We start from the raw sequence: 25751 nt of genomic DNA, 5'->3' as shown, positions 1-25751 counted from the left end.
TAACTTCATCTCCCTAATGAGTGTATAATTCAATCTTGTCATTGTACTGATTAATATTTTTCTGATTCTAGTATTGCACACCTTTCCTTGTGCTGTACTGGCTATTTATCATCTTCTTGTGTCTACTTTTTAATTGGGTTGTCTTATTAATGAGCTGTAAGAGTTCTTTATATATTCTGGTCATAGGTTATATGCATTATAAACATGATCTGTTAAAGGACTACTTTTCATTTTTTTAGCAATGTTGTTTAAAGTTCTAAATTTTGATGGAATCTCATTTATTAATTTTTTTCTTTTACACATCATGTTTTTTATATCCTAGGAAATTCTTGCCTACCCTAAATTCATAAACATTTCCCCTTATAATTTCTTCTTAAAGTTTCTTCTTATAGTTTTAGTCTTTCATATTTAGGTTAATAGAGCCTTTTAAGTTATTTTTATGTATGGAAATAAAGGGTTGAGGTTAAGTTTTTACATACGGATACCAGGTGTTCTAGTGCTGTTTGCTGAAAACACTATCTCTTCCTTGGCTCTTGAATTGAGTTTATATTCCATAAAATGTTAATGTTAAATAATCTTTCAAAACTCAGTGGACCATATATGTGTGGTTCTATTTCTAGATTCTCTGTTTTATTCCAATGATCTATATGTCTTTCCTTACATCAACACTGCCTTGAGTACCGTAGCTTTAGAGGAAGTCTTAAAATCAGTACTAGAGTTAAAATATATTATTAAATTGATTTTTATGATTAATGTTTTTTTTTTTTGGTACCGGGGATCGAACTCATTCCTTGCACTTGCACAGCAGGCGGCGAAACCACTGAGCTAAATCCCTGGCCCAATGTTTTTCTTTTTAAGAGTAACTTCTACCCGGCATACATTTCATATGTGACTGACATCATATTTCTGTTGAGCGGCACTCTCAGAGGACCAGAGCTCGTATTGTTTATTTAATTTTATCAGCACCTGTTGGCAGCACGTAGTGCTTACATCCCCAGTGTGGAGTAGCACGTGTACAGAGCACACCTTGGTTCCTTTTTTCATTCTCTTTCCTTCCCCTCCCTCCATCTCTTGGTCTGCTTCTCATCGGAGAAAGATCCATCTCCCTACTTCCTGTTATCTAACTTTTATTTGGCTCTTGATTTGCCCTTCGGATTTCTCATGTAAGAGAAGCCGTGCTCACATTTTATGTACGTACTTGGCCACGCTTATCTGGCATGACCACATCTCACCACTAGGTGCAGAGACAGTTTGGGAAATGTGGCCTCAGAGAGTTTATACTGTTTGCTTCGGGGCTGCAGACCTGGGGTTTGAACCCAGGTCTCCAGCTGCCTGCAGGCTATGTCCTGCGCCTCACAGTAGGGAGTTCCTTCTCTGCGTTCTTTCACTGGAGTTATTTTATGTTTACACTGGCACAGATATTACATGCTCACTTAAAGGGCAGATTGGGGGTTTTAACTCAAGTACTTTAATGATAACTTTTGGGGTATTGATTTAATGTAATGTTACTGACTTTGCTTTAATTGAATTATGGACACACAGCCTACAGCTGGGGCCCTCTTTGTCCTGGAGCTTAAGGATTGACTGACAGCTCTTTCCTACTTCTTATTTCTTAACTATTGGTGCCCATGGTTTACTGCATGCCATGAATCTACTGGCACCAAATGCTGTCTGGAACTTTTCCAATATTTGATGACACTCTCCATTTATCTCAAGATTGTTAAGCTTTCATTAAAGATCCTTGTCAAGAAAAGATCTATTTATTTTTAAATGAATAATTTAAAGTTATATGAATACTGATTTATTTTGTTTTTCTTGAGAAAGGGTCTTGCTATGTAGATCATGCTGGCCTTGAACTCATGGCAATCCTCCTGCCTCAGCCTCCCATGCTGGGATTATAGGTGTTTGCCACCACACTCAGCTAATAGGAATTTTCAGGGTTAAAGTTTGTAATTTACTAAAATAGTCTTTGGATATTTGAAGGTCAGAATGTCTCAGACTTGAACTCATTATCTGTTCATCCTCCTCCTCCTCCTCTTCCCTGTCTTCTTCTTCCTCCTCTCTCCCCTCCTTCCTCCCCTTTCCCCCTTCCTCCCCTTTCCCCCTTCCTCCTTTCTTATTTAATGTCATCACCGGACATCCAGGTACTAACACCGCACTCATCCTCAGCTCCTGGTCTTCCATCGGCCCAGCCCGTGCTCTTTAATTATGCTGAAACTTCTCTCCAAACCTTCCTGGCGTCTCTGCCCCTGCCACCACCTCAGTCAGACCTTTCGCCTTTCCGACATCTCTTCTTGCGAATTTTTACTCATCTTTCCTCCCACTCATCCATGATCATGTTGAGAAAGGCCTTTGTCTCTTTCATCTGTGTGCTTTTAGGTCTTAGCTGGGAGCTCGTGCTTGGTCCCCAGGAAAGTCACAGGTCGAATATCTGTTTTATTCAGAAATCGAAAGCTATCTGTGTTTACTCCGTTTGCATTCTTTTCTCCTAAATGCAGCTAGCAAAGCTTCCTCAGCATAGTTGGCCTCCGTGCAGCCCTCTCAGCCGATCCCCGTGTCCCTACACAGCTCACAGGAATCCAGCCACACACCCCCACCCCCCGCCACTCCAACTGATGAAGGACAGATTTCTTTCTCAGAGCTTATGTCCTATAGTAACATGCCCCCACAGAATAGAATGGGGTGGAAATCCCTGGGTATAGTATCTGATACTCTATCGCCAGGGGGCCAACTGTAGATAATTTCCACATAAGTACAGAGGCAAGCATCTGGCACAGTATTTATGAGTCAAGGCTTATGATAGGAAACTAAAGGAAAAGAAAAAAAGGACAAAGAAAGTGGATTGTAAAAGAAACAGAATTTCATATAATTAAATCACAAATTTGTTTAAGCCCTGTTAGGAAAATTAGCCAAGTTTCATAAAGGATAGCAAAAGAATCTCACTAATATAAATCATGCCTAGAGCTCCCTGTTACCATATTACTTCTTTTCTTCGGATCTGTCTCCAAATAGGATATAATTTCAGCAGTGAGTCTGCATCAGTCCTGCCTCTGGTAAAAGGGGAACAGTTATTCTTGTCTGTAATGTGGCAAAAGATGCCAGTAGCTACTCAGGCAATTCTTTATGCATCTGATGAAGAGATACTGGTATTTTTATATGGCAGATAGGATTTCATAGGGGGCATAATGGACAGTTTAGTCAAACATAATGTTCTTTTCTGTTTTTTCTTGATTTACTAGTGGCAAGTCACAGAACGGTGGCTCTCTGTGTTACTGAGGCCTGTTTGGGGAAGGCCCACGCCTACAGACAGCAGCCCACTCTTCCCGATCCCCTGACTGAATAAGAGTATTGTGACAAATCTGAGAGCTTTTGAAGACTAATTAGACTTTTTGCCAGAGGAAAAGAAGAAATTGCCAAAAATATCATCAGTTAGAAGAAGCTGTCTGTGCCTGGATTTTTTGGTGTGAGTCAGTACCCAATATGGCCGACCTTCTAGTCTGCCCATAAAAACAGTTTATTGTTGTTGTTCTCCCTGGAATTCCAATAATGGGCTCCATGTAATTAAGGAACAAAGGAGATGTTCATCACTGTGTTTAATCTAAATGTGAGGTTGAGGAGTTGCTGGTAATTCACACAGTAATTAGTGTGAATCAGATTGCTTTCTTCAGAATGGGGTAAGTTAGGGCAGCTACTCTGGAAGAAGGTGACTCTGGTAGGCGGCATGAGATGCCCTTCTTTTTGGAGGATTTTGGGGATGGGATAGACAGCAGGATCAGTCAAGATGAAGAGCTTGGGACAGCTCCACACTAGGACAAGGGTTGGGAGGTTAGACAGTGAGAGAGGAAAGATGGCCTTCAGCTTTTGCAGTGCTCCTAGGAGCCATCCGAATGTTACACAAATGGCCGTCCATACAATGGGGTTTTTATTTTATAGCCACTAGGAAAGTAAAGGAGATTTGTGGGTAAAAAGAAAACACACAACAGTCTGCACTGTATGCTCCCATTTCTGCATATAACTTGAAAGGTGATGTATGCATAGGTACATGTAAACACGTATGTGTTTGAATCTATGTGGAGAATATTCTGGAAAAAATTTAATAAACAGTGATGTTAGCTGCCTTGAAGAAAGGAGTCTTGGGCACTGTGTCTGAGGTGGGATTTGAGGGAGCTATTTGAATTTGTATGCACATTACTTTCAAATTACGAAAAGAGCTCCTTAAAGTTTTTCTGGGATTACTCTTGCTTCCTGGGAAAGGTGGTATGAGAGGGAGCGGGGGAAGCAGTAAGGAGTCAGATAATCTTTTTGTCCTTCTTTCTTCTAAATTACAAAGCTCAGGGCTCTTGTGCTCCAGGACCTTTGGGGTTGTTACCTTGGCTGGATTAGGGTTAAGTCAGCTTTTCTGGGCTGACCTGGAACTGAACCATCATTTATAATCTCTGTATGGGGAACCTCTGCAGCATTCCAGAGAGCAGACTAACCCGAACTGCCTCACTCACCCTCTCAATTTCGTGTCTTTCATCTTCCTTTTCAAAAATTATTTTTTAAAAAGGACTCAGCTTCTTGCAGGGGATCCTATCCATCCACATTCTGACTCATTTTATCAGAAACAAAATGACTAAAACACTACGCAGTTACATGCTTGGCTACCTTTTGTGTTTTGTGCTCCCCTAAGTTACCCTCTGTCTCGTACTTTCTCTTCCAGCCAGTTTTTATGTCTTTCTTAGAGAATGCATTGTCTTTTCTTTGTTGGAATGCCTAGTAGGAAGGAGTAGACATCCAGTAAATACTTGTTGAACCTGTTAGCTGTCACAGGTACAACTTCCATGGTCCCAGGAGGCCCCCAGGAGGGCTCTGCAGGGCTCCTCAGTCTTGGTGTTATTGACATCTTGGGTCTGGTCATTCTTTGTTGTGAGCCATGGTCCAGTACATTAGGAGATGTTTATCATCATCCCTGACTCCATCCCCTAAACACCAATAAAAACCCCGAGTTGTGACAATCAAAAATGTCTCTTCCCTGGGAGCAAACTCTTACCGTTGTTAACAATCATTAACTTAGAATTTGCTGTTCAGTGTCCAAGAATGAATGTGCACTGAGGAAGAACTCTTCAAATCCTGGAGTCCTGGGTGTGGAGCCAAATAAAGCTACCCAGTATTTGTGTGGTGCCCTGTGCAGAATTAGCAAAGATGGCCCCATGATTTAGAAAAGGCTACAGTTCATCCTCCACTTGTCTTAGTCTAAAATTCTTCTCTTTTGCTCCTCACTGAATTTCCTTCATCTGTGAGGGGCCACTTGTAATTATAGGGAAGAGGAGAAATCAAGAGGGATGGCTAGGTTTTCATAATGTTCCTCCATGCTGGGCAGTGCCCACACATGCTGGTTGCATTCCCGGGATCCCCCCCTCAACTCCTTCCCTATGTACACGGCAGCCTGCGGTGCACTGGTGTTTCAGCTGGCAAGCGCTCTGCAGATGTCCCTTCCCTGGAGATCTTTAAAATCAGAAGGAAACACCCATCTATTTGTAATGCTTTTGATGCAGTCCTGCTGATTAGAAGAAAAAGACTAGATTTTTCTGTCAAGGTTCATTTCAGTCCTGAGTGCTTTTAAGTGGATGATTTTGCTTTTTGGTGAGGGAGGGATGGATGTAAAGTGACACTGTATGAATTTATTGGTGTATCGCTGTACACATCCTGGTTAGACTGAGACACCTTTCTCATGCTTTCCATGTTTCTGAAGCACTTGGGGCAAACGGGTGAGGAGAGTAGCGCCTTCTTTCATGTCCCGAGGGCACAGAGGGGTCAGCAAGACACAGAGGTGGTTAGTCCCTGGCCCCAGCAGAGCAGAACTGCTGCTCCTGGATGCCTGCTTGCTGGCCACATGCTTCTTTCTCTCGACCCTGTGGCTTCTTAGTGGGTTTTGCTGTATCACATGCTGTGTCTAGACATCCGATTTGGAGCCATAACATTTTAGAGCCATAACAATTTTGGAAACCTACTTACAAGACCATGACCTACTCTGTTTTCCCTCCTAAAAATGTATATTTTCATATTAAATTGTAGTAAGATTTATTGCCAACCTTACACAGGCACATATTTTCATATATATTTGATACATGGTAATACTGTACATTGCATTTATGTGGATATATAGATAGAGCTGTATGTGCCGTGAGTGCATGTGTATGTATACGTGTGCATTTGTGTGTGCTTGCGTGGATACATGCACATGTGTGTGCATGTGTGTTCACATCTGGGTCGGATTGTAGCAGGAAATAGAGAAAACCCACTTGATGAGAAGTGAGAAGGAGTTTCCGGCACCTTGGTGTGGTTAAGGAATGGTGAGATGCCCACAGCTCCAGGCAGTTATGTGCACCCTGCAGCCATAGAGACTTGGGGTCCCAGAAGAGGGGCTGCCTGAGCGGAGTCATGCTGTCCAAGATGAAGCCATAATCACTGCAGGACACTACAGTGGGAGGGTGTGCAGAAGAAATACTTCCACCCCCTCCTCCTCCTGCCTTCCAGTCTCTGCCCCTGCATCCCCTGTAGAAGAGAGACTGCCAGGGGTCGGCTCAATGCTCACCGGTCTCCTGGGATGCACGTGGGCAGAGGGGAAGAGAATGGAACCTGGCCGAGGTCCAGGGAGAATAACCAGGCAGGGGCGTGTGTGTGTGTTTGTGTGTGTGTGTGTGTGTACGTGTGTGCATGTATGTGCATGTGTGCTTGATCTGCCTTTACTTTTCTCACTTCACCTCAGAACTGAATAACTTGGCATGCATCATTGTGACTGTATTTGCTAAACTGTTTAGATGAAGTGTCAGCCTTTGTTTCCTGAGTTAAGAAAAGGCATAAATGGGCTTTCTTGGTGATTATCCCAGACTGTTCATGTTCAGATTGGAAGCAGTCTTTCTAATATTTCGATTACCCATTGCTGTTAGGATGCTGTGACTTTTAGGCATATTCAGTGGACAGAGCTAGTAAATACATATATATTTTTTAACTGTTATATCCTTTTATTGGTACATTTTAGATAAACAATATAATGACATTCATCATTGGAAATTTGCACCTTTACATAATCTCTCTTGGTTCTTCTTTTTTCCCCCTTCCCCTGCCCTCCCTTCAACCCCTCCACCCCTCCCTGTTTACAAAGATTTTGTTTCCATTTTTTCATTTTCTCATATTAATTCCATTCCCTTCTATCCTTTCCCCTACCCCTGCCACTTCCCCTACCCCTTTCCCCTTTTCTTCCTGTTTCACATTATTTATTATACCTTTTAGTCCTTATTACACTTTCAGTTTCTCACATTAGAGAAACTATTCTGTGTAAATAATATTTTTTGAAAGAGAGGAATACAGCATTTACAAAATAACCCTGTTAGGACCAAGTGTGCTGACTGTAGTATGCCAAAATAGAATTATTTTCTGTGTTTTTTCCATTTAATTTGATATTTGTTAGATTTACTTATTTTGAATTTTAGAGGCAGCCTTATTTTGTTTGTTTGGTGATATTTGTATTTTTAAATTATGTTTACATGATTTTCTAAAATCAAAACTGTGAAATGAAATGTATTGAGATAATCACTTTTGTTTTCATTCCTTCTTTCCAGCTTTGACCTTTTCTTGGTAAATTTTTTTTCTGTTATTAGCATTGGTTCTTCTTTCCTTTATTGCTTTTGAATGTGTAAGTCAGTGTGTTTATATAGCACATACTCTTTCCTTTCTTAACTAGATGGTAGCAGACAGGACACACACATCTGTAGCTTGCTTTTCCCTTTCCTGCTGGATCCCGGCAGTCATGCAGTAGATATATGGAGATCTGCCTTATACCTTTCGACAGTTCCATTATGCAGCTGTGCTACAATTTCTTTAACTGGTCCCTTGTTGATGGGCATTTGGGAGATTTCCAGTCTTTTGCTCTTATAGTATTGTAATGAATAATATTGTACGTTTATCATCTCATATTTTTAGTAGTATAGTACTGGTGGGGATTGATTTTTACGAGAGGAGCTGATGGGTTAAAAAGTAAAAGCATCTGTAATTTTGCTAGATACTGCCAAATTTCCCTCCATGGAAGCTGAACCATTTGTCCTCCCAACAATAATATACAACAGGGTCCGTTCCTCCACAATCTCACCAACAGAGCATGTTATCAACTTTTGGAAGTTTTGCTAATTCAAAAGGTACAAATGGGTCCTCATGTTATAACTTGTATTTCTCTTATCATTAGCAAGATCAAACATCCATTTTTAATGCTGAGCACTACATGCAACTTTCTTTTTTCTGTGAACTGTTTGTTCATCTTTTGTCTATACTGTGTTGTCACTATTTTCCCCTCTGGCTCATTTTAAGCTAGGAATAGTTTCCCACTCCCAGGTTATAAAGTAATTCCCTTATGTTTTCTTCTTTGGTTTCATACCTTACATTTGGGTCCCATTTGGAATTTATCGTTGTGTGAGATATGAGAAGTTGATCCAGTTATATATTTTCCCACAATGCTCCAGCATCATTTATTAAGGAATCTGCCTTTTCCTCAATATCTTGGATGCCCTTTATCATGCATACTTGCATCAGTTTCTGATCATTTATCTTATTCTATTAATGCTCTAGTAATAGAGTGCTTCACGATGCTTTATAATAAATGTTAAAAAGTCATTTTAAAGAAAAGAAATGGTGACATGATCCCTGTGATTATAGAAACATACAGTTTAAAGTGGAAGAATTTTTAGAGATATCTTATGAGTGGACTACTTTCATTCCATTGTGCCCAGAAGGGAAATGGGAATTTTTACAGATATTCTCTGAACAGGCTATTTTTATTCCAAGATCATCCAGCTCATTAGCAATGAGATCAGCAATTCAGTTCCCAACCAATAAATTGCACCATTTTCTAAAACATGTAGGAATTTCTCAAAGACATGGATGATTGGTCTCCCATCAAGGACCTAGACCCAGGTTGGATGTCTTGTCAGATTTTCTGAGTTTTGAAAATTTAAAATAATATATCATTTAGCTTAGTTTTGATCATAATAGCATGCACTTTAGAACACCTGGAAACTGAAATGGGCAATAGTAATAACAAAGAAAAATTATAGAACCATACTACTGACCCCTAGAGATGTATTACTTAGCTTAATTCTTTCCAGAATTTAAAAATCCCTGATCTTCTGCTTAATTATGATTATGTTAACTGAAAACAATTTTGAGAGAACGACAATAATATGAAGTATTTCTTTAGCACATATTTAAGTGCTCTGATTAAAGTGCTCTGACTATATCACCTTATTTATCACAAAACCTGAAGATGCAGTTTTTGTTACTGCAATATTATTGATGAGCAATCTTGGCTTTGGTAAATTAAATAACTTGCCCAACCTCACGGAGTTATTAAACAGCGGAGCTTGGACCCTAATTCCTCTGTTTACTGCAGAATTTATATTAAATTTAAATTATGTACACTGTGTCCTGCATATGTCTTTTTGGATCCTGTTAACTTATTAACATTTTAAAATTGTTCATCCTTATTTCCTCAATGATTGTATTAAATTTTATTCATGGTATCACATTTTAAGATTCAAGATTACTTATGCTAGATTTTGAGAGGAAGGAGTTAAAATATTTTTCCTTACGCATTGTTAATGCAATCTTTGCTTCTTTTTAGAGAAACATCTTGGAAATGGAGTAGAATAATGTGGAGTCCAGTGTCAGACAGAAACATGCATTAATTTTATAGATGTGTTGCTAAGTGTTTTACATGATGTTTAGAGAGTTTACTTTCTTGTGTTGACCTGAAGGCCTCCTTGCAAATTTTTTTATATCGAAACTTACAAAATCATCTTCATTTTCCTTAGCCCTTCCCAGGTCCACATCATCCCGAGTTCCAAGTTACAAACGACATACATGATGCACAGTGACGTGGCTGACATGTGAATATTTGTAGCTTTATGTGCAATTGGAAATAAAAACTTATTCCCTGAACCTCTTCAACTTGCATCCTAACTCAGAAATGAGAGGTACACTGACCTTGCACTGTGACATCAATAGACATATCCACAAGGAGGATGAAAACTTTACTGCTGTTATAGATTTGTTCCCCAAGAGACATAGTGCAGAGGCCATTTTAAAGAAAGAAGCGAATTAAATGTGGCAGGTCAGTGTGAAATTACAATGCTAGTGGCTGTCACAGAGGGTAATGTTTTGGCAACAACATTTTAAGTGTCATTTTGTATGTGTCTGTGTGCCAGGAGAGAACATAATGGTAAACTTTGGGATTTGCAAGCTGAGTTTTTTTTTTTTCTGGTACCGGGGATTGAACTGGGGATCCTTGCACTTGTGAGGCAGGTGGCAGGCAGAACCACTGAGCTAAATCTCCGGCCTATGCAAGCTGACTTTTAACTTGGTAAAAGGTTAATACTGTCCTCATATGAGCTTTGTGCTAGGTACACATAGGACATAAGGCTAAACCAAGTGCATGAAGGTCATCAGGAGGTTTATCATTCAGTGTGCTGAAGCATCATTTTATTTTTTTCACCATTCTGTCCCTTTCAGTAAATAAAATTTTGAGCTCAGTCCCCAGTCTATATTATATATTACTGTAAATCACTACATGTGCCATAAATTGTTTTCATTCTTCAATTTTAGGACCAAAAATGTGTGAGTAGAAGTTTTAGTTATTTTTCTTGCATGTCACTGCATATGGGACACATACTCTACACTCCTCTCTACAAATCTCACTGACCGCCTCTAGAGCTGTAGACTCTAACATGGCCAGATGCCTGGAGGACTTCAGTGATGACACATTTGTACCTAAGCACTGAATCACCAGTATGGTTCCTCTCCACAAGTGTAGTGTTTGCTTTTGGTGTTATCAGCTGTAGCTGGATAGTCAGAGTTTGTGATTCGAAAGTCTGCCCGTCAACAGCTGGCCGTGAGCACAGTGCAGACTGCACAGGTACATTTGCTGACACATCTGCTATAGCTTTATTGATGATTCTATCCTCTTTGCAAACTCGGTCATTTCAAAGGTATAGGAATTGATGTAAAATGCAGAAAAGGCTAACAGCCTCAAAAAAGAACATCCCAGTCCTTGAACACAAATGTTTCCAGTTCATGAACATAAATATGCATTGTTATATGTAAACAAATGCTGTATGATCATATTCATTCAAAGAATAATTACCATAAGCAAGTTGCATTTAACTCAAGAATGCAAGGGTGGTTCAATATTAGGAAATTTGTTTGTATAATAAAATTAGTATGCTGTTGATAGTCAGAATCCCAAATAAGAAATGCCATCTGGTGCCCGAAAAGCATTTGATAAAGCTCAACAACAGTGTCTAAAACAATATTTCAAGCACTCAGTTTTTGTGTCTTTCTTTTTTACTGTTACTGGAGTAAACTCTGAACATTCATCCTTTTTATGATCAGACAAGAATATATGAAAGACTTAAAAAGCACCTTAGTGTGGATAACAGACTTCTTTGTATTCCAAGTTCCTGATCCACATAATGATCCCTCATAAATATCCTTAATGAAATAATTTCATTAAAGCCATTTATTTTTGAGAATTACTAAGTAAACAGGATAGAGAGCGTATTTCGTTGACTCTGGAGAGTCCTTTTGTTCTATACGGAACATGAAGGATCCGCGGTGTGTTTGGGGATGAATTGCTTTTTTTCAGGAGATGCCTTTGAAAGTGGTCCTGTGTGCTTGCTCTGAAATTCACCAGTGGTTCCCTGAACTCTGACCTCTCTTCCTGAGCTGCATCAATACTTCCATAATGACCCCTTAGTCTGCCTAATTGATGGCTGCTGCTCCAGCTGAGCGCTTCCATCCTGGCCTCAACATGCCAATGCCCAGGCCCATTTCCTTTCTATCCAAGAGCTCTCAGTAGCTTAGCCTCCTTTCCCTCCCACCCTTCACAGCTGTCTCCCGTGTGGTCCACAGCTTTCATAACTCTCACATTTTTATGTTGATTTAACCTCATGACCCTGGCATGGACCATTTAGAAGCCTTCCTATTTTCTCTTTCCTCCTATCTCAGCTACCCTACCTACACTGCAACTGGGTTAATCTTTCTATATTGAATTTGTATGTTACTCCTCTGGTTAAAACGTTGTGACTCAAGGCTTCTGATTGAATTACATATAAAATTGTTGGCTTGATATTGGAAGCTGTCTGCAGTCTGCCTTTTATGCGTTCTGTACTCCTACAGCTTCTCCATGCTGTGCTGAGCTTGTTCCTCTTGGGGCCGCAGTATGGCAGTTTCATTGTCTTTGTGGTATGTCTTTCAACCTTCACTTTCTCACTTTGGAAAAGCTGACTCATCTTTATAATGTGCATGTCAAAGACCATGTTCATCAACTTTAGAGTCTTCCTGATATTTAGGATTTCCTCATCCTGTGAACCTCACGACACTCACTTTTCTGATGACTTCTTTCTATTCTCTAATTGCTTTGTCTTTACTCATAGATGCTAAGAGCTTTGAGTATGAAAGCCTGCCTCTCATTCAGTTTTTTATTTCTTGCTGTTGCTTAGCATAGTGATTTATACATTGTAGTCTATATATTGACCTATTGAATCAAATTGTATATATTGAACTTAATATATACATGAGCAGTATTTGTATTTCAAACATCAGTGCCATTGCTTTGTTCTTGTCAGTCACAGTCTTTAAGCATCTCCTTGGGAGATGGAAAAAAAGTGGAAAACATTAAACAGAACTAATATCAAATAGTGTTATATGAGTCACCTAAGCTATTTTTAAAAAGTGAGTTTTAGTTTTCTATACATTCATATTTGCAGAACAACTAACATACTGTTTAGTGAGAAGATTGATAAAAGTTATTATAACCTTAAGAGACAGAATGCTAATTAAATTGGAAGATAAAAGTAGTGCTTATTAAGATAACTATTTCTTTCCCCATTTTTGATGACACAAAAACTTAATTTTTTTATATTGAGTCAAAGTGCCAAGAATTTTTGCAACAGACTTAGTGCTATGGTAAATACCTGCCTTTTGGAGCTTTACACATAGCCATTGCCTGAAAAGCAAGCTTGAACTCCCCATGAGATCACTGGAGAGATAAATACTTAAAAGCTTTTCAAAGGCATACTCTTGATTCGATGAGAATTTAATTTCCCACTGATTATGTTTATATTGATTTGGAATACATAGGCATGACTATACTAAGTATTGTTATATCACTGATGATTTCCCATGCCCTGGGAATACATCTCTCTTTTATGTGGCTAGGGAATCCACATATATTTTGTTACATATGTGTACTTAAGTTCAGTGTACTGATTTTAAAATTAGACCATGAGCATGTGGTTGCAGTTGTTTAAAAGTTGTGATTTTAGAACAGTTCAAAATATTTTGATGCATTTGGGAATTGGTTTTGTAGATGCCTTATACTTTATGAGCCATCCAACCTGATTTGGTTAGGTTTTGAACTATTTTCGTAATGCAAAAGGAGTTTTAAAAAGTACACTTCAGCCATATAATTTCACAAGTTGAATATAATTTCAAGTGATTCATAATTATATAGAAAATCTTGGTTTGAATAATCCTCTTGATTTTGATGGTATTTACTTTCTAGAGTCTATGAGTATTCTGAGATAAAATACTTAAAGGACTTATCATGATAATTACTGTTTAACATAGGCCATTTCTATTCCCCTTTAGCCAAAACCAACCAGCCGACCAGCCAGCAACAAGTGGCTTGACAGAAGAATTTGTTATTAGATGATGTTTTTATCTTTGAAATCCTTGTTCCATGACTGAGTACAGGTTGAGTATCCCTTATCAGAAATGCTTAGGAAAAAAAAAAAAAAAAGAAATGCTTAGGACCAGAAATAGTTTGAATTTTGGAATGTTTTGGGGTTTGGGATGTTTGTATTTGAATGAGATATTTGGGGGACTGAAACCCAAGTCTGGACACATAGTTTGTTTATATTTGATGTACACTTTATACACATAGCCTGAAGGTAATTGTATATAATAATTTTCATGTTCCCATGTGTTGACTGCAACCAATCCCTTGAAGTCAAATGTGGAATTTTTTTCACTTATGGTGTTGTGTCAGCATTAGAAAGTCTCAGATTTTGGATTTTTGGGTTAGGGATGCTCAGCCTCTAGTGGATAAGTAAGTACATTTGGTAATAATACAATCCTCGAACTAGAAAATCTGGTCTGATATTTTATGGTGAGAATTTTGAACTGGGCCCTGGTGGCATTCTGGCCTCTGTCCTCACCACATGTGGCACTACCCGTGTTCACCCTCTGCTGAATGTTGTCCCTGTACCGTGTGTCATTCAGCAAGGATCCAGTGGCTCAGTCACCCTGGTCCGGCCTGTCCTGCTTTTGCCAGGTCAGAAAATAGAATAAAACTCTGCTCTCAGGGGCTGTGGAATATAACCTTATAACCTCTCACGCGAGTGGTTTTTTTTGGTTTTTGTTTTGAGTAGAACATAACTTGGGCAAGAACCCATTATTACCTAATTCATGGGTCAGCAGTTACACTTTCATCAAGTCAGGGCCCCAAGTATAATCATGGCCTCTCTGAAATACAAGCATCGTAAAGACTGGAATGTATGGACTTCAAAGATATATTTTGAAATTCGTCTTTCAAAAGAAAGACATTTTGTTTAAACAGGATGTTCATCACTGCTATGTTTTGGTAAATTGAACAAAAATTTAAAAATGCTAAGCTTAAAGTATAAACAGATAAAGAACTTGTTGAAGTGTAATAGTGTGCACAATTTTTAAAGTTATAGAGTCTTCTGCAACACTATCCCAGAAGACTAAATTTTACAATAGGATAGATTGTCCTTTTACCGAATTTTAAAATTTTGAGTTGACCATATTTAATTGGCAACCAGATAATCTTTAAAAAAAAATCATGTATGAGTTGTTAAGAAAAGGTAAAGTTATTATAGGTGTTTTTAAAACCCACACTTATAAATACTTTGTTTGAAACAGGATAATACAGTTTAGCTTCTTACCCATATTAAATTAATTTTTGAGCTTTTTCTAACTGCTGATACTATTTGTACAAGGAGAAGGAATATAAATACCGTAAAGAATTGCCAAAGGAAATAACATGCATAGTGGTTTTAGATGTTAAAATAAAGCACCATGTATAGTCTTAATCCAGAGTATAGGTAGTGATTTCTGTATGGAAAAATGCTTCATAGAATTATGATAACATTAACCTTGTATCCAAGCTTAAGGAAAATCACAAATAACAATATCCTTTGTATACTCTATATCCATTGTATGCCAGCAAAAATAATTCCTTTTAAGCAAACCTTATACTTAGATAAAATTATGAGATTAAAAACTCCTTAGTAGGGTTGTGCTTTAAAAAGTTCATATTTTCTGTTGTCATGGAACATTTTAGAGCAGCCTTAAGCACATTGAAGTTGATTATTTTTATAAGAAATGGATAGAAGGCAGACATTTTAAAAATTATTCATTATTATTAAATGAAATTTTCATCTTCAGCCCAAAGCACAGAGAAAACAGTATTTTTAAAATATTGATGTTGTTGCTCAGATTTTGGGGGCTGAATTTCTCCTAAGAGTCTAGCTTAAATTAAGAGAATTCTTGAGTTTTTGTGACAATGATATTTATTAGCTTTGTGTAAATCATACAGTGGATAGTTTAAACATCATATTATAATCAATGTGCATTTACCATCTTCTCAAATTTTATGTATTTGATATCATTTTAAGAAAGTTCACCAAATCTTCTGGGGGTATCAAGACAACTATTAAGAAAGGACAGATTATTTGGATACCATAAAATGTGCTTCTTAAATTAGTTGCCATTTCATTTTAATCATTTGTCTATACAATATCTTGCCTGCATCTAAATTATCTCTAAGATACTATGGTCACAAATGTCTAATCTCAGTGTATGACAATCAGTACAAAAACTGTGTCCCAAATAAGACTGACGTCTTCCTGTTGAGAAGGATTTCATTGCTGTACAGATGGGAGGCAGGACAACATTAGGGCGTGGTCCTGTACCTTGAAATGCTCACTGTAAAACTGGAGGGATTGGGCTCAGGCTCGATGGCATTCCTTGACCCATTTAACATTAGATATTGGCTGTCCTTGTCACTTACAGTGGTGCATGATGCCTCATATCAGCATCTCAGAGCTGATTTTGCTCATCTTGTTCCAATTCCACAGTTGATTATGCTACTTCTTTTGCAGGACTTTTTTAAAAATTAAAAAGTTTTTTAATTAAAAAAGAAGCAACCCTGGGAGAGATGATTGTTATGCATGTCCTGGTGCACAGCTGCTTATAAGTGAATGATCAATGATCGAAAAGCAGGAGGGTTTCACAGATGAGGTGCTGCTAGATCAGGGAGCCTAGAGTGCTTTCCTTATTGCCCGCCTGGATCACTGCTTCTGACTGCTCCGGAGTTCTGGTTTCTCAGATCACAGGGACCAAATTGTCTTCATACCACATGAATCCTCCTCTAAATAACCAGCTGTTGTGACAATTCCTTTGAAGTTGGAAATTGAAGGAGATGATAGAAAATAATAATATTACTACCAGAAAGAAATAAAGATCATTTAGTGTTCTCCAGGGGAGTGGTCTTTACACACATCGAAGCAGTTAAGACCTGGGTTTGAATCTCTTACTATGAGAACTTAAGTTTTCATTAAGTTCCAATGTCCTCATCCATGAAATGGATATTGTGAGGATTACATCGAATTTCCTGTGTACAGTGATCATCCTTTTGTGCCCTTTCTAAGTACTTAGCTTCAGTAGTTTTTGATTCAGAGCACTTTACTGCATTTGGATACTATTCAGGATTCCAGAAGTTTTAAAGTGTCTGTTTTCCTGGCTCCATCTTGGAAAGCTGGGTACCCTGTGGAGCAAGTAATAAGAAACACTGCTTTTCTGCAGGACCCAAAATCTTTTCTTTTGAGTATTTGAAATTAAAAAAAATTTTTTTTAAATAGAAAAAGAATCTCTTTAATAAAACTTTTTTAAAAATAGTGGGGCTTAATCCTGAGCCTTCACACTGAGCTACACCCTCAGCTCTTTTTAAATGTTTTATTTCAAGACAGCATTTCCTAAGTCACTAAGTTGCCCAGACGGGGATAAAACTTGTGCTCCTTCCTCCTACATCAGCCTCCCAGAGTGCTGGGATTTCGGGAACACACGACCATGTCTGGGTTACTTTGGTTCTTTAAGTGGTGCAGCAGTCTCTTCATTCAAATCTCACAGTGGTAATTTTGTGTCACAACATGTTTTAAAAGGGTTTTACCTAGCCATTTAATATTTGAGGAGTAAATTGCTCATGTGTTTTAAGTTTGATTTTATGATTTAAAAATAAGAGTATCAATGAGGACATCTTACTATTTGAACTTTTTGCTATTTAGGTAGAGAATGAAAGACAGATATTTGTCTTGAAAACTGCTAGAACATCTAATATGTCATTCTCATTAATGCAATGAAAAGCTTTGGTGAACTTAATTAAAATATAAAGTTCATTATTAGTAATAAAAACTTAAACCTTTCATAGGGTTCCCATACAGAAGACCCTAATTCAGATAGCTCTGGAAGCTAAAATGTTTTGGATATTTTATTGATTGCTTGTTAGGATTCTGAAAAAGTTTAGTATATATATTCAAATTAGAAAAGAATTAGTGATTTCTAGTCTTACATCATTATGATGGCACTACCCTGCCTGGTATGGATGCCATTAGCTGCATCTGACCATTCAGCCTTAAAATGTGGCTAATTCCAGATAAGATGTATTGTAAGTGCAAAGTTAAAATATACTGTATTTCAAATACTTGGTATGAGAGAAAATACAAAATATCTCAGTACAGAGCAAAGCACAAAATAGATGCTCATAGACAGTTCATAAATGGATATAAGACTGATATAGAAGAGATGGATAGGAATTTTTGTTAGTTTTATATATTTATTGTCTGATGAGATTAAAATAGTGCCAAGCTCATAAAATGCACATAAGAAATGTTGAATGAATGAATGAATGAATGAATACATATCTCCCATACAAACTGACAAACAAAAAATGAAGATAAGGTTCTTAGAAATGACCACCAATAGATATTAAACTCTCACTATTCAAAGAGTACAAATTATTTTAAAGCATTGCTACCTGTATAGCTGTGTTAATATTTATTTTATAGTTTTATTTTTATATTATTTTATATTTTGCATTACACATAAAAAACCTCCAGGGAAATAATTGGAGTAAGACTTGGGAATTAGTACTATTTTAAAAATTCTGAATGTGTTAGCATTGGTTGGCTTGTTTTCTTTGATTTAAGGTGTGATAAAAACATGGTTTCAGCACAGAAGAAATCCTTAGTGAATGTAAATGTTAGTAACTTGATGCTTAAGGTTTGAGTACAAACATTGATATCACTAATTTAGTAAATAGTAGAAAAAAGAAGTACATTTTAATAATAAAATTGTAGAAAGTATGAGATTTATATTATATGTTTATAATTTAAAAGCAATTCCATTTACTTCTGGATGCAATTAAAAGATGGAATTTAAAAGCAATTCCATAATACAAATGGATTTACCTTGAGTATTTTTCTTCAGAGAAAAATAAATCTGAAGATACTTTTTCACAAAGAATTTTCATAAAATGCAGATACACAGTGAGTATCTCACTTGGCTAGTGATAACAGGAAGGGTAAAAATTAAATTCAAGGCCTCTGAAAGGGAATAGTGTTGCTGTAAAGCCACTGATTCCACAGTTAATTGACCAGGAACTGTGTTATTTGTAAAGGGTTCATGGTTCAAACCAGCTTAGGCTTTTTGTGTGAGGATAGGTGATTTCCATACATTTCCTGAATCGAGTTCTCCCTGGAGGTCTCTGGCTGCTGAACAGCCTTCAGCTCCTCTTCTCCCTGAATCTCTTCTTTTGTGAGTTCCAGTGACATTAAACTCCTGGGTGTTCGCAGAAGCTCTTCGGAGACTTGATTCTGTGTCTTATCACTGCGGTGAACTCTGCGAGAGAAAGCTTCCCACGCCTTCATTTCTGTCAACTCTTTTTGCTATGAGCTCATATAAAACTTTACTCTTTTCCTTTTAAAAATATTATTATACTTTTTTCAAAAAATACCAAATCATCTCCTTTTGCATGTGTTTATGTAAGTGATCGTTCTAATGGCTGTTCTCAATATGCTCTTCATAAGTCTTTCCTTTGTTTCCTTGTATAGAAGGACTTCCCCCTTATTTCCACAGTTTCATGTACCATTTCCCTCGCTGGAAACGTGACAAAAACAGCTTTGCTCCATAAGTTACTAGGAAATTATTTACTTTATTGTGTTTTTATAAAATTCATAAATCATGTAAACAGGCTGTGTTGTGAATTAATTGGTAGATCATCTATCTCAGAATGGGTTAAAGAATTGCCAAGAATGATCAAGCCTGCTCTCTTCCTGGCTCTGCCTGTGGTGTTGACAGCCAAGCAAAGAACTTCTTCAATAAATCCACTCTCATATTCAAGTTTTTCCAGATGTGAGAAGTAATTAAGTCTTTGCATTTATTGAAGCCTTTTATGCTTTTCAAGGGGGGAGCAGGCAGCTGTGGTGAATTAACATTGCCTGAGTGCGCATGTGTGTGTTTGTGCGCGTGCGCGCGCGCGCGTGTGTGAATGTACATATATATAAGCACATGTAGTCAAATGAGGTCAGACCTGAAAATAAAATGAAAAGCTGATTTCAATTGTGGCCCCAATGTTTTACAGCTATGTTTTATAATTGGGAGAAAAGAGCTTTCTCCAAAATTCCTTTTCCTTTTTGTTTTGCTGAATGTTAAAGAAATGAAGATAATTGAATCACTTACAACTGTTAAAGGATATACATAAAAATATATGATTTCTCCTAAAGCATAAAGCGCACTTCAGAAATTTTAACTGACTCACAAATGAGTGTACCTGTAAGATCTTACAGATGGCTCAAAGGTGTATTTGAAGAGCCACACGTCAATGAGTAATAAGGAACGCTGAAATGAATTTATAAATAGGTGCAAAGAGGGTTGATCTGCAGGGCAATCATCAGTTGCTTTCCCAAGGACACAATTAATTTGCATTTCTATGAATAAGGATTGTTTTATCCTTGTTACCAGTTTTCAACAAGTTACAGAATTATAAAGTAGCAAAGGCACTGAAAGGACAGGATGGTCCCAAAGGAAGCACTAGATAAGACGCCTGATATTTCTTTTTTCTGGGTGCCAATTTCACCCTTTCACAGTTATTCCAGAGCCTTACACAAAATTGTAGGAAAGGAATACTTTCTGTGGATCTCACTTGATGCTTTGGCTCTGGTTATGAGCCACATCGAGACCACTCCACCCTTGGGCTTTCTCTGTGGTGAGCATCGCAGGAGTGATTATAGTATTAGCATCAATATTAGGAAAACTGAATTTGTATCTCAGGTAAGTTGCAAAGCAAATGATAGCCTTCATTTCACTGGGTGCTCAGGTTAAATTCCCCTCTCAGTAAGAAGAGCACTCAATTTTAACTTGGCCTTTCTACCTCACTCAGTGTGGAAATTGTGTCCCAAATTATTTACAGTTGCTTGTTCTTGTCTTCCTCCAATACTAGTCTACATACGTAGGTCCCATTTGTGAGTAGATTCTGTGTCTTTGAAAATAGGACTGTATAGAACAGTCCATTAAATCTTATTTTAGTAGCATAAGTGGTAATGGTGACATTAACTCAGGCAGCTTTGCATTCTTTTGATTGGTAATGAACAAACAGTAATGAAATAGCCATTAAAATGAGATGTAGACAGATGTGGTGGCGCATTCCTGTTATCCTAGCACACAGGAGGCTGAGGCAGGAGGATTACCAGGGTTAGAAGACCAAGGCCAGCCCACATAGAGACCTTATCTCAAGAAACAAGAAAACAAAACAGGGGGCTAGTATTAAGCAGAACTCTCTCTTTTTTTAGCTCTTCTATAAAGAAGATAGATTGCCATAGAGTGCTTACATTTCTTGTTTCCTCCCCCTTCATCTCTTAGTAAGTTCTTTTTTGGGCAGATGCCAAACAATGCATAAATATGAGGGAAAGGTAAAACAACCAGGGATTTGACTGAGAAGCAAGAACTTGCTGGGGGAGAGTCATAAAAAAAAACGAGGCAACTAAAAATGAATGAGAAAAAACTGTCAGGACAGGAAAACAAGTGAGGCAAGTGAATTCCTCTCTTACCTAGTCACTTAAGATGAATATTTTATAATAAGAAATACTGAGTAAAATCAAGTCACCTTATCTTTATGTTCTCCTTGTTGGGGCAGAGGTACTTCCTGTCTGTCCTCTGAAGGTTTAATTGTTGAGTCTGCTGAAATCGACTGACAGTAGACAAACTGACAGGAGAAAAGGAATAGTTTACTGTGTGCTCAGGGGCACTGCAGGAGAGAGAATGACGAGCAACCCCACGAGGGTTAGAGGCTTCTACTCTCTTCCTAGGGGCAAGGGAAGTGGGAGATCTAAGAAGTTTTAGAGGAGTAGAATGGCAGTAGAGTCTAGGACTACGTTTGTGCAGGCTCTGGGTGTGATGTTGAACTTTCAGTCTCTTCCTGTGATAGGGGTTTGGTCGATGAAATAACAGAGAGGATGAAAGGAAATTATTTATCGACTGGCAAATCCGGTGTGCAGGTTAAAAAAAAAATAGTTCACAGCAGAGCCTGTTTGTGTCTGAGGATTCCCTAGTAGCTTCCATTTTAGTATGTGTGCTGCCGAAGTGAGCACTCCCTAGTACCTGTGGTCTAACGCAGTCAGCATGCGCAGTGCCGTACTTCAGGTGGACACCCACTCTCCACTCAGAAGTCAGTCTTGGCCTGTTTATTATGGAATTTCATTTGTAAGTCTCTTGGTACCCTGTTGGGAAAAGTGCATGTCCTATCACAGTGAAGAAAGGAAAGGAGAAAGAGGTGAGATAAGTATGGAACATCTGGTAAGAACCAGGAGCTCCCTGTTGCCCATGACCCTAAGGACACTGAGGACAGTCAGGCAGGATGGGGCTTGCAAGGGTGGTACAGATGGTTTGCCTTGCCAGGGGCTGTTGCTATGGAAATACATTTGCTTACCTGTACACATCAAACTATAAAAAGATCGGCAGCCTTCTGTATCATGAATACACAAGTTCGCGCTCATCTTTAGGGAGGCCCTTCTTGGCTTGAAAAGACAGACTGATGACACAGAGTCTCACCCATTCCAGTGAGAGGACCCTTTCACATCAAGGGCTTTTCTTGTAACTGTTTCCTTTACTGGGTAGTTGAAAATTGTCCCAGTGCTTTCCTTCTAAGAACTTCTGGAAATTCAGCTTTTCTGTTTATGCAGAATTGGAGGCAGAATTAGAGGCAGAGATGGATTAAGTAACTCTCCCTAGAGGATGGAGTAGAACTGGTCCTGGATGTCAAGGCTTCTGCTATCATGTGATCGCCATCTTGGTCTCATTCCATAGTATGGCATGAGCAGAGGACCAAAGTTAAAAAGTAGACAACCTAAATGAAGGGTCTGTAAGTAACAGGGATTAGCAACTATACAGATTTTCCCTTTGGGGGTGCCTGAGGTGGAAAATATGTATGTATTAGAATATACCATTAAACTTGTTTTGTTTTTTTTTAAGAAAGATGATGGGAAATTTTGAAACATGATAACTATCCATGAAGGTCGCTTTTTCCTTGTCCCACAAGTTAGATTTTAGCACTGTTTTTTTTGGTACCAGGGATCGAGCTCAAGACCTTGCATTTGCGAGGCAGGCTCTGGAACCACTGAGTTAAATCCCTGGCCCCAAGATTTTAGCACTATTGACAGAACAGTTTTGCTGTGATAAATTGCAGGGCTTAAAATTTTTTAGAGAAATCTTGATGTGAATTTTATATTATGGATGAAGGGAAAAAGATGTATTCAATCAAAAGTAATGGTGTATGTGGCTTGCCAGACAATCCATTAAAGAGTTCATCCAGCAAGTCTTGAACACTGTTTTCTTTTTATTTCCTACCTAATCTTAGTGCAGAGCATGTTTAATTCACCATTGTTTCTCTAACACCAAGTACAAGCCAGCATAACAACACTTTCTTGGTGAACAAAGAGGGTTCTAACATTCTATTTAATAACTTTGCAAATGAGACAGATAATTAATTTTTCTTGGCCTTAATTTTATCTTTTGTGAGAAAGGCTTTAGGTATATTGATTTCTTAAGGATATCTTTGGCTTTAAAGTTCTGATTCTAAAATCTCAAATGGAAATTTTGCATGCCTGTATTCTTAGCACTTGGGAGGTGGAGGCAGGAGTTCAAATCCCACCCAGGCAACTTAGTGAGACCCTGTCTCAGAATGGAAAGGGCTAGTCCTGGTTTAATCTCCTGTACCACTACAAAAGGAAAAATCGAGTGGAAACTTTGGGTTTACATTACGTGTGATTTTTGTTGTTTATTTCACATTTTTGTGCATTCAATCTCAACAGATTGTTTTCTTCCAGCACAGTGGAGAGTGGATAGCAATTCCTCATGTGGTGGGAGATGAGAAGGTAGCTGCTGTTTGGACTGATGCAGGTAATGCAGCCTGGGGAGTAGACATCCTCTGAGCAACACAAGCGTTGTCATCTTGGATACGAGGCAGGAGCTGTGTTTTGGGCAGTGTGGGCTTTATTTTCTGTCTGTACTTCTGGGAGGTTGCAAGAAAAGTTTATAGAAATTGTTCCTCCATAGAAATTGTTTCCTTCTTAAAGGTAATGTAACACATCTTCTATAGAATGTTTGAATAATGTTAGAAAAGGCTTCTGACAGAGGGAACAATCAGAGTTACACATTCTTTCTTCCCTTTATGGGACAACTAGTGTACAAAGAATTTGCCATCCTGGGTGGGAAACGTGACAAGGCTGTTATCTTAACTTTTCCAAATACAGCATGCCTGGGACAATTTCTTTTTGGCATTTAGTTGGCAAGCAGGATATGTGATGTCATTCATTTAACCTGTAACAAAAACTTCCGTGGCAAAATGAGCAACTCTTTTAGAACACAGTCATTCGTCAGAGTAGAGCAGTGTTTCCCTAAGTAATAGTGTACAGAAAGATGTTAGTTTTCTGGAGTTGTGGTTGTCATTAAAACACAATGGTAGACAGAGGAGAGGAGATAGAATGGGTAGGATTCACATTTGGGAAATAGATTTTTGGTTGAGAGTGTTTCTATAACTTTGAGTGGGTCAATATGGTGTGTGGATTGCTAAGTGGTAGAGATTACCATACGGGTTTTCTAAATAGGTTTGTTTAAGTAGCTTGTTTTTTTCTTGCCAAATATTTTGTGGAACTTTGTCTCATGGAACATAACTTGGGGAATAATCTATTTATGATGACTATGTAGAATTTTTTTCTTGTCGGAATTTTCCCTTTTGATAAGGCCAAGGCGTTTTTTCTTAAATATTGAAAACCAGATATGGATCTCAAGGGAAAACAGTATAATACTTGGCTTCTTGCAGTGATTTGTTATTTTGCACAAAGGTGTGTTTAATGTAATTAATTTTATTATTATAGGATTTTTTTATGTCTAGCACTGATATAGAGTGGTTTTGAAAAAAAATTTACTCTAGGATTTAAATAACCAGATTAATAAATCATGAGTTATATAGTCTTAGAATTACCTAAATTGACAATAAAGAAATTTGTTGTAAGAAATATATTTTAAATTGTATAACTAGTGACACATATCACACAATAAATATGAAAACTTGTCTTTCCAACTTTTCCATGTGGATGGTGTGCATTGAAGAATATACAAATAATTAATAAAAATTAGTAAAAATTGACACAAGAGAATCCAAAGAGGAAGATTATTATGTTTTGAGCCAGTAATGTTTCTAGAATTCTTAAATGATATATCAGCACATTAACTGCAACTTCTCATGTTTAATGATGTTTACAATTAATACAATACAATAGTCCCTAATAAAAGATTAACAGTCATAATTAACTCAGAATGGGTTCTTTGAAGTGGCTCAAAGGGCTTTTCATAATAAATTACTGGCCTCTAATCAGCTAATATTAAAGTAGGGTTTTTTTTAGGATGTGAGAAGTACATGTATATCTCATAAAATATTTAATTTATGTTAATGAAATGAGTTTCAGTGACCTGGCGTGTTACACAGCATCAGAGCTGTGTCTGACGTTCCAGTGAAGACTTTTTTTAGATGGAGTTAAGCAGTCTTTGAGATAATAGGCTTGGGCTCTGATAACTTGAGTGTGATAGCTGAGTAGTTTCCCTAGAATCTTGTAAGTCCTTTTAAAACCACGAATTATGAATGAATTGAATTAGTGAAAGATAAGTGAATGTTCTCTTTTGGATTTCTTAACTAGTTTAAATAATGTTGACTTGAAGAGTTTGCGGAAGTGATTTTTGCCTGAGGGAAAATGTCAGTGTCCCTTGTGAGAGTGACGCTGGCCATTCACTCACAGCTTGTGAGATAAGGAGAAAAGTGTGAGCCAGCCAGCGAGCCAGGCAGACAAAGGGAAGCCTGCAAGGTCACTCCTGCCCAGGCACCAGAGAAGCCAGGAGCACGAGGGGGCTGTGGTCCCTAAAAGGACCCCACGCTAGTCAAGTTTTAAACTGTAAATGTTTTGGCAGGGTAAAAAATGAAGGTTCCTGTATTTGAGGATGTAAAGGATGAACCTGGAGAGGAAAAAACAGAAGAAGAAGAAGAGAATGAAGAAGACCAGGTAAGCGAGGAACCACCTATCCAACCCCAG

The 25751-nt window shown here is 38.0% G+C and overlaps 2 protein-coding genes across 11 annotated transcripts in view; both read left to right on the top strand.

The window, feature by feature from the left end:
* LOC147829077 (uncharacterized) overlaps positions 1–23569 on the top strand; it is a 256666-nt gene extending 233097 nt beyond the window's left edge. Inside the window, exon 10 of the mRNA XM_087207160.1 lies at positions 23493–23569. The gene's annotated coding sequence lies outside the window, so the exon portion shown is untranslated. The remainder of the gene's footprint in view (positions 1–23492) is intronic.
* Nebl (nebulette) overlaps positions 23493–25751 on the top strand; it is a 114327-nt gene continuing 112068 nt past the window's right edge. For 3 of the 10 annotated variants that reach the window (XM_087207106.1, XM_087207104.1, XM_087207103.1), the window contains exon 1: positions 25348–25721. In XM_087207106.1, the coding sequence (XP_087063232.1) occupies positions 25638–25721 (84 nt within the window). In that variant the 5' untranslated portion in view covers positions 25348–25637. Of the gene's footprint in view, positions 23566–25258; positions 25278–25346; positions 25722–25751 lie in introns of those variants that run through there. The other 7 variants (XM_087207107.1, XM_087207105.1, XM_021240503.2 and 4 more) reach the window with 6 other exon arrangements.

The sequence above is a fragment of the Heterocephalus glaber genome, unplaced genomic scaffold (genome assembly GCF_053883595.1).
Source record: "Heterocephalus glaber isolate CG9 unplaced genomic scaffold, H.glaber_assembly_v1.0 deba00000768, whole genome shotgun sequence".
NCBI lineage: Eukaryota > Metazoa > Chordata > Mammalia > Rodentia > Bathyergidae > Heterocephalus > Heterocephalus glaber.
The sequence above is the reverse complement of the archived record's forward strand: the minus strand, read 5'-3'. Positions and strand labels throughout refer to the sequence as shown.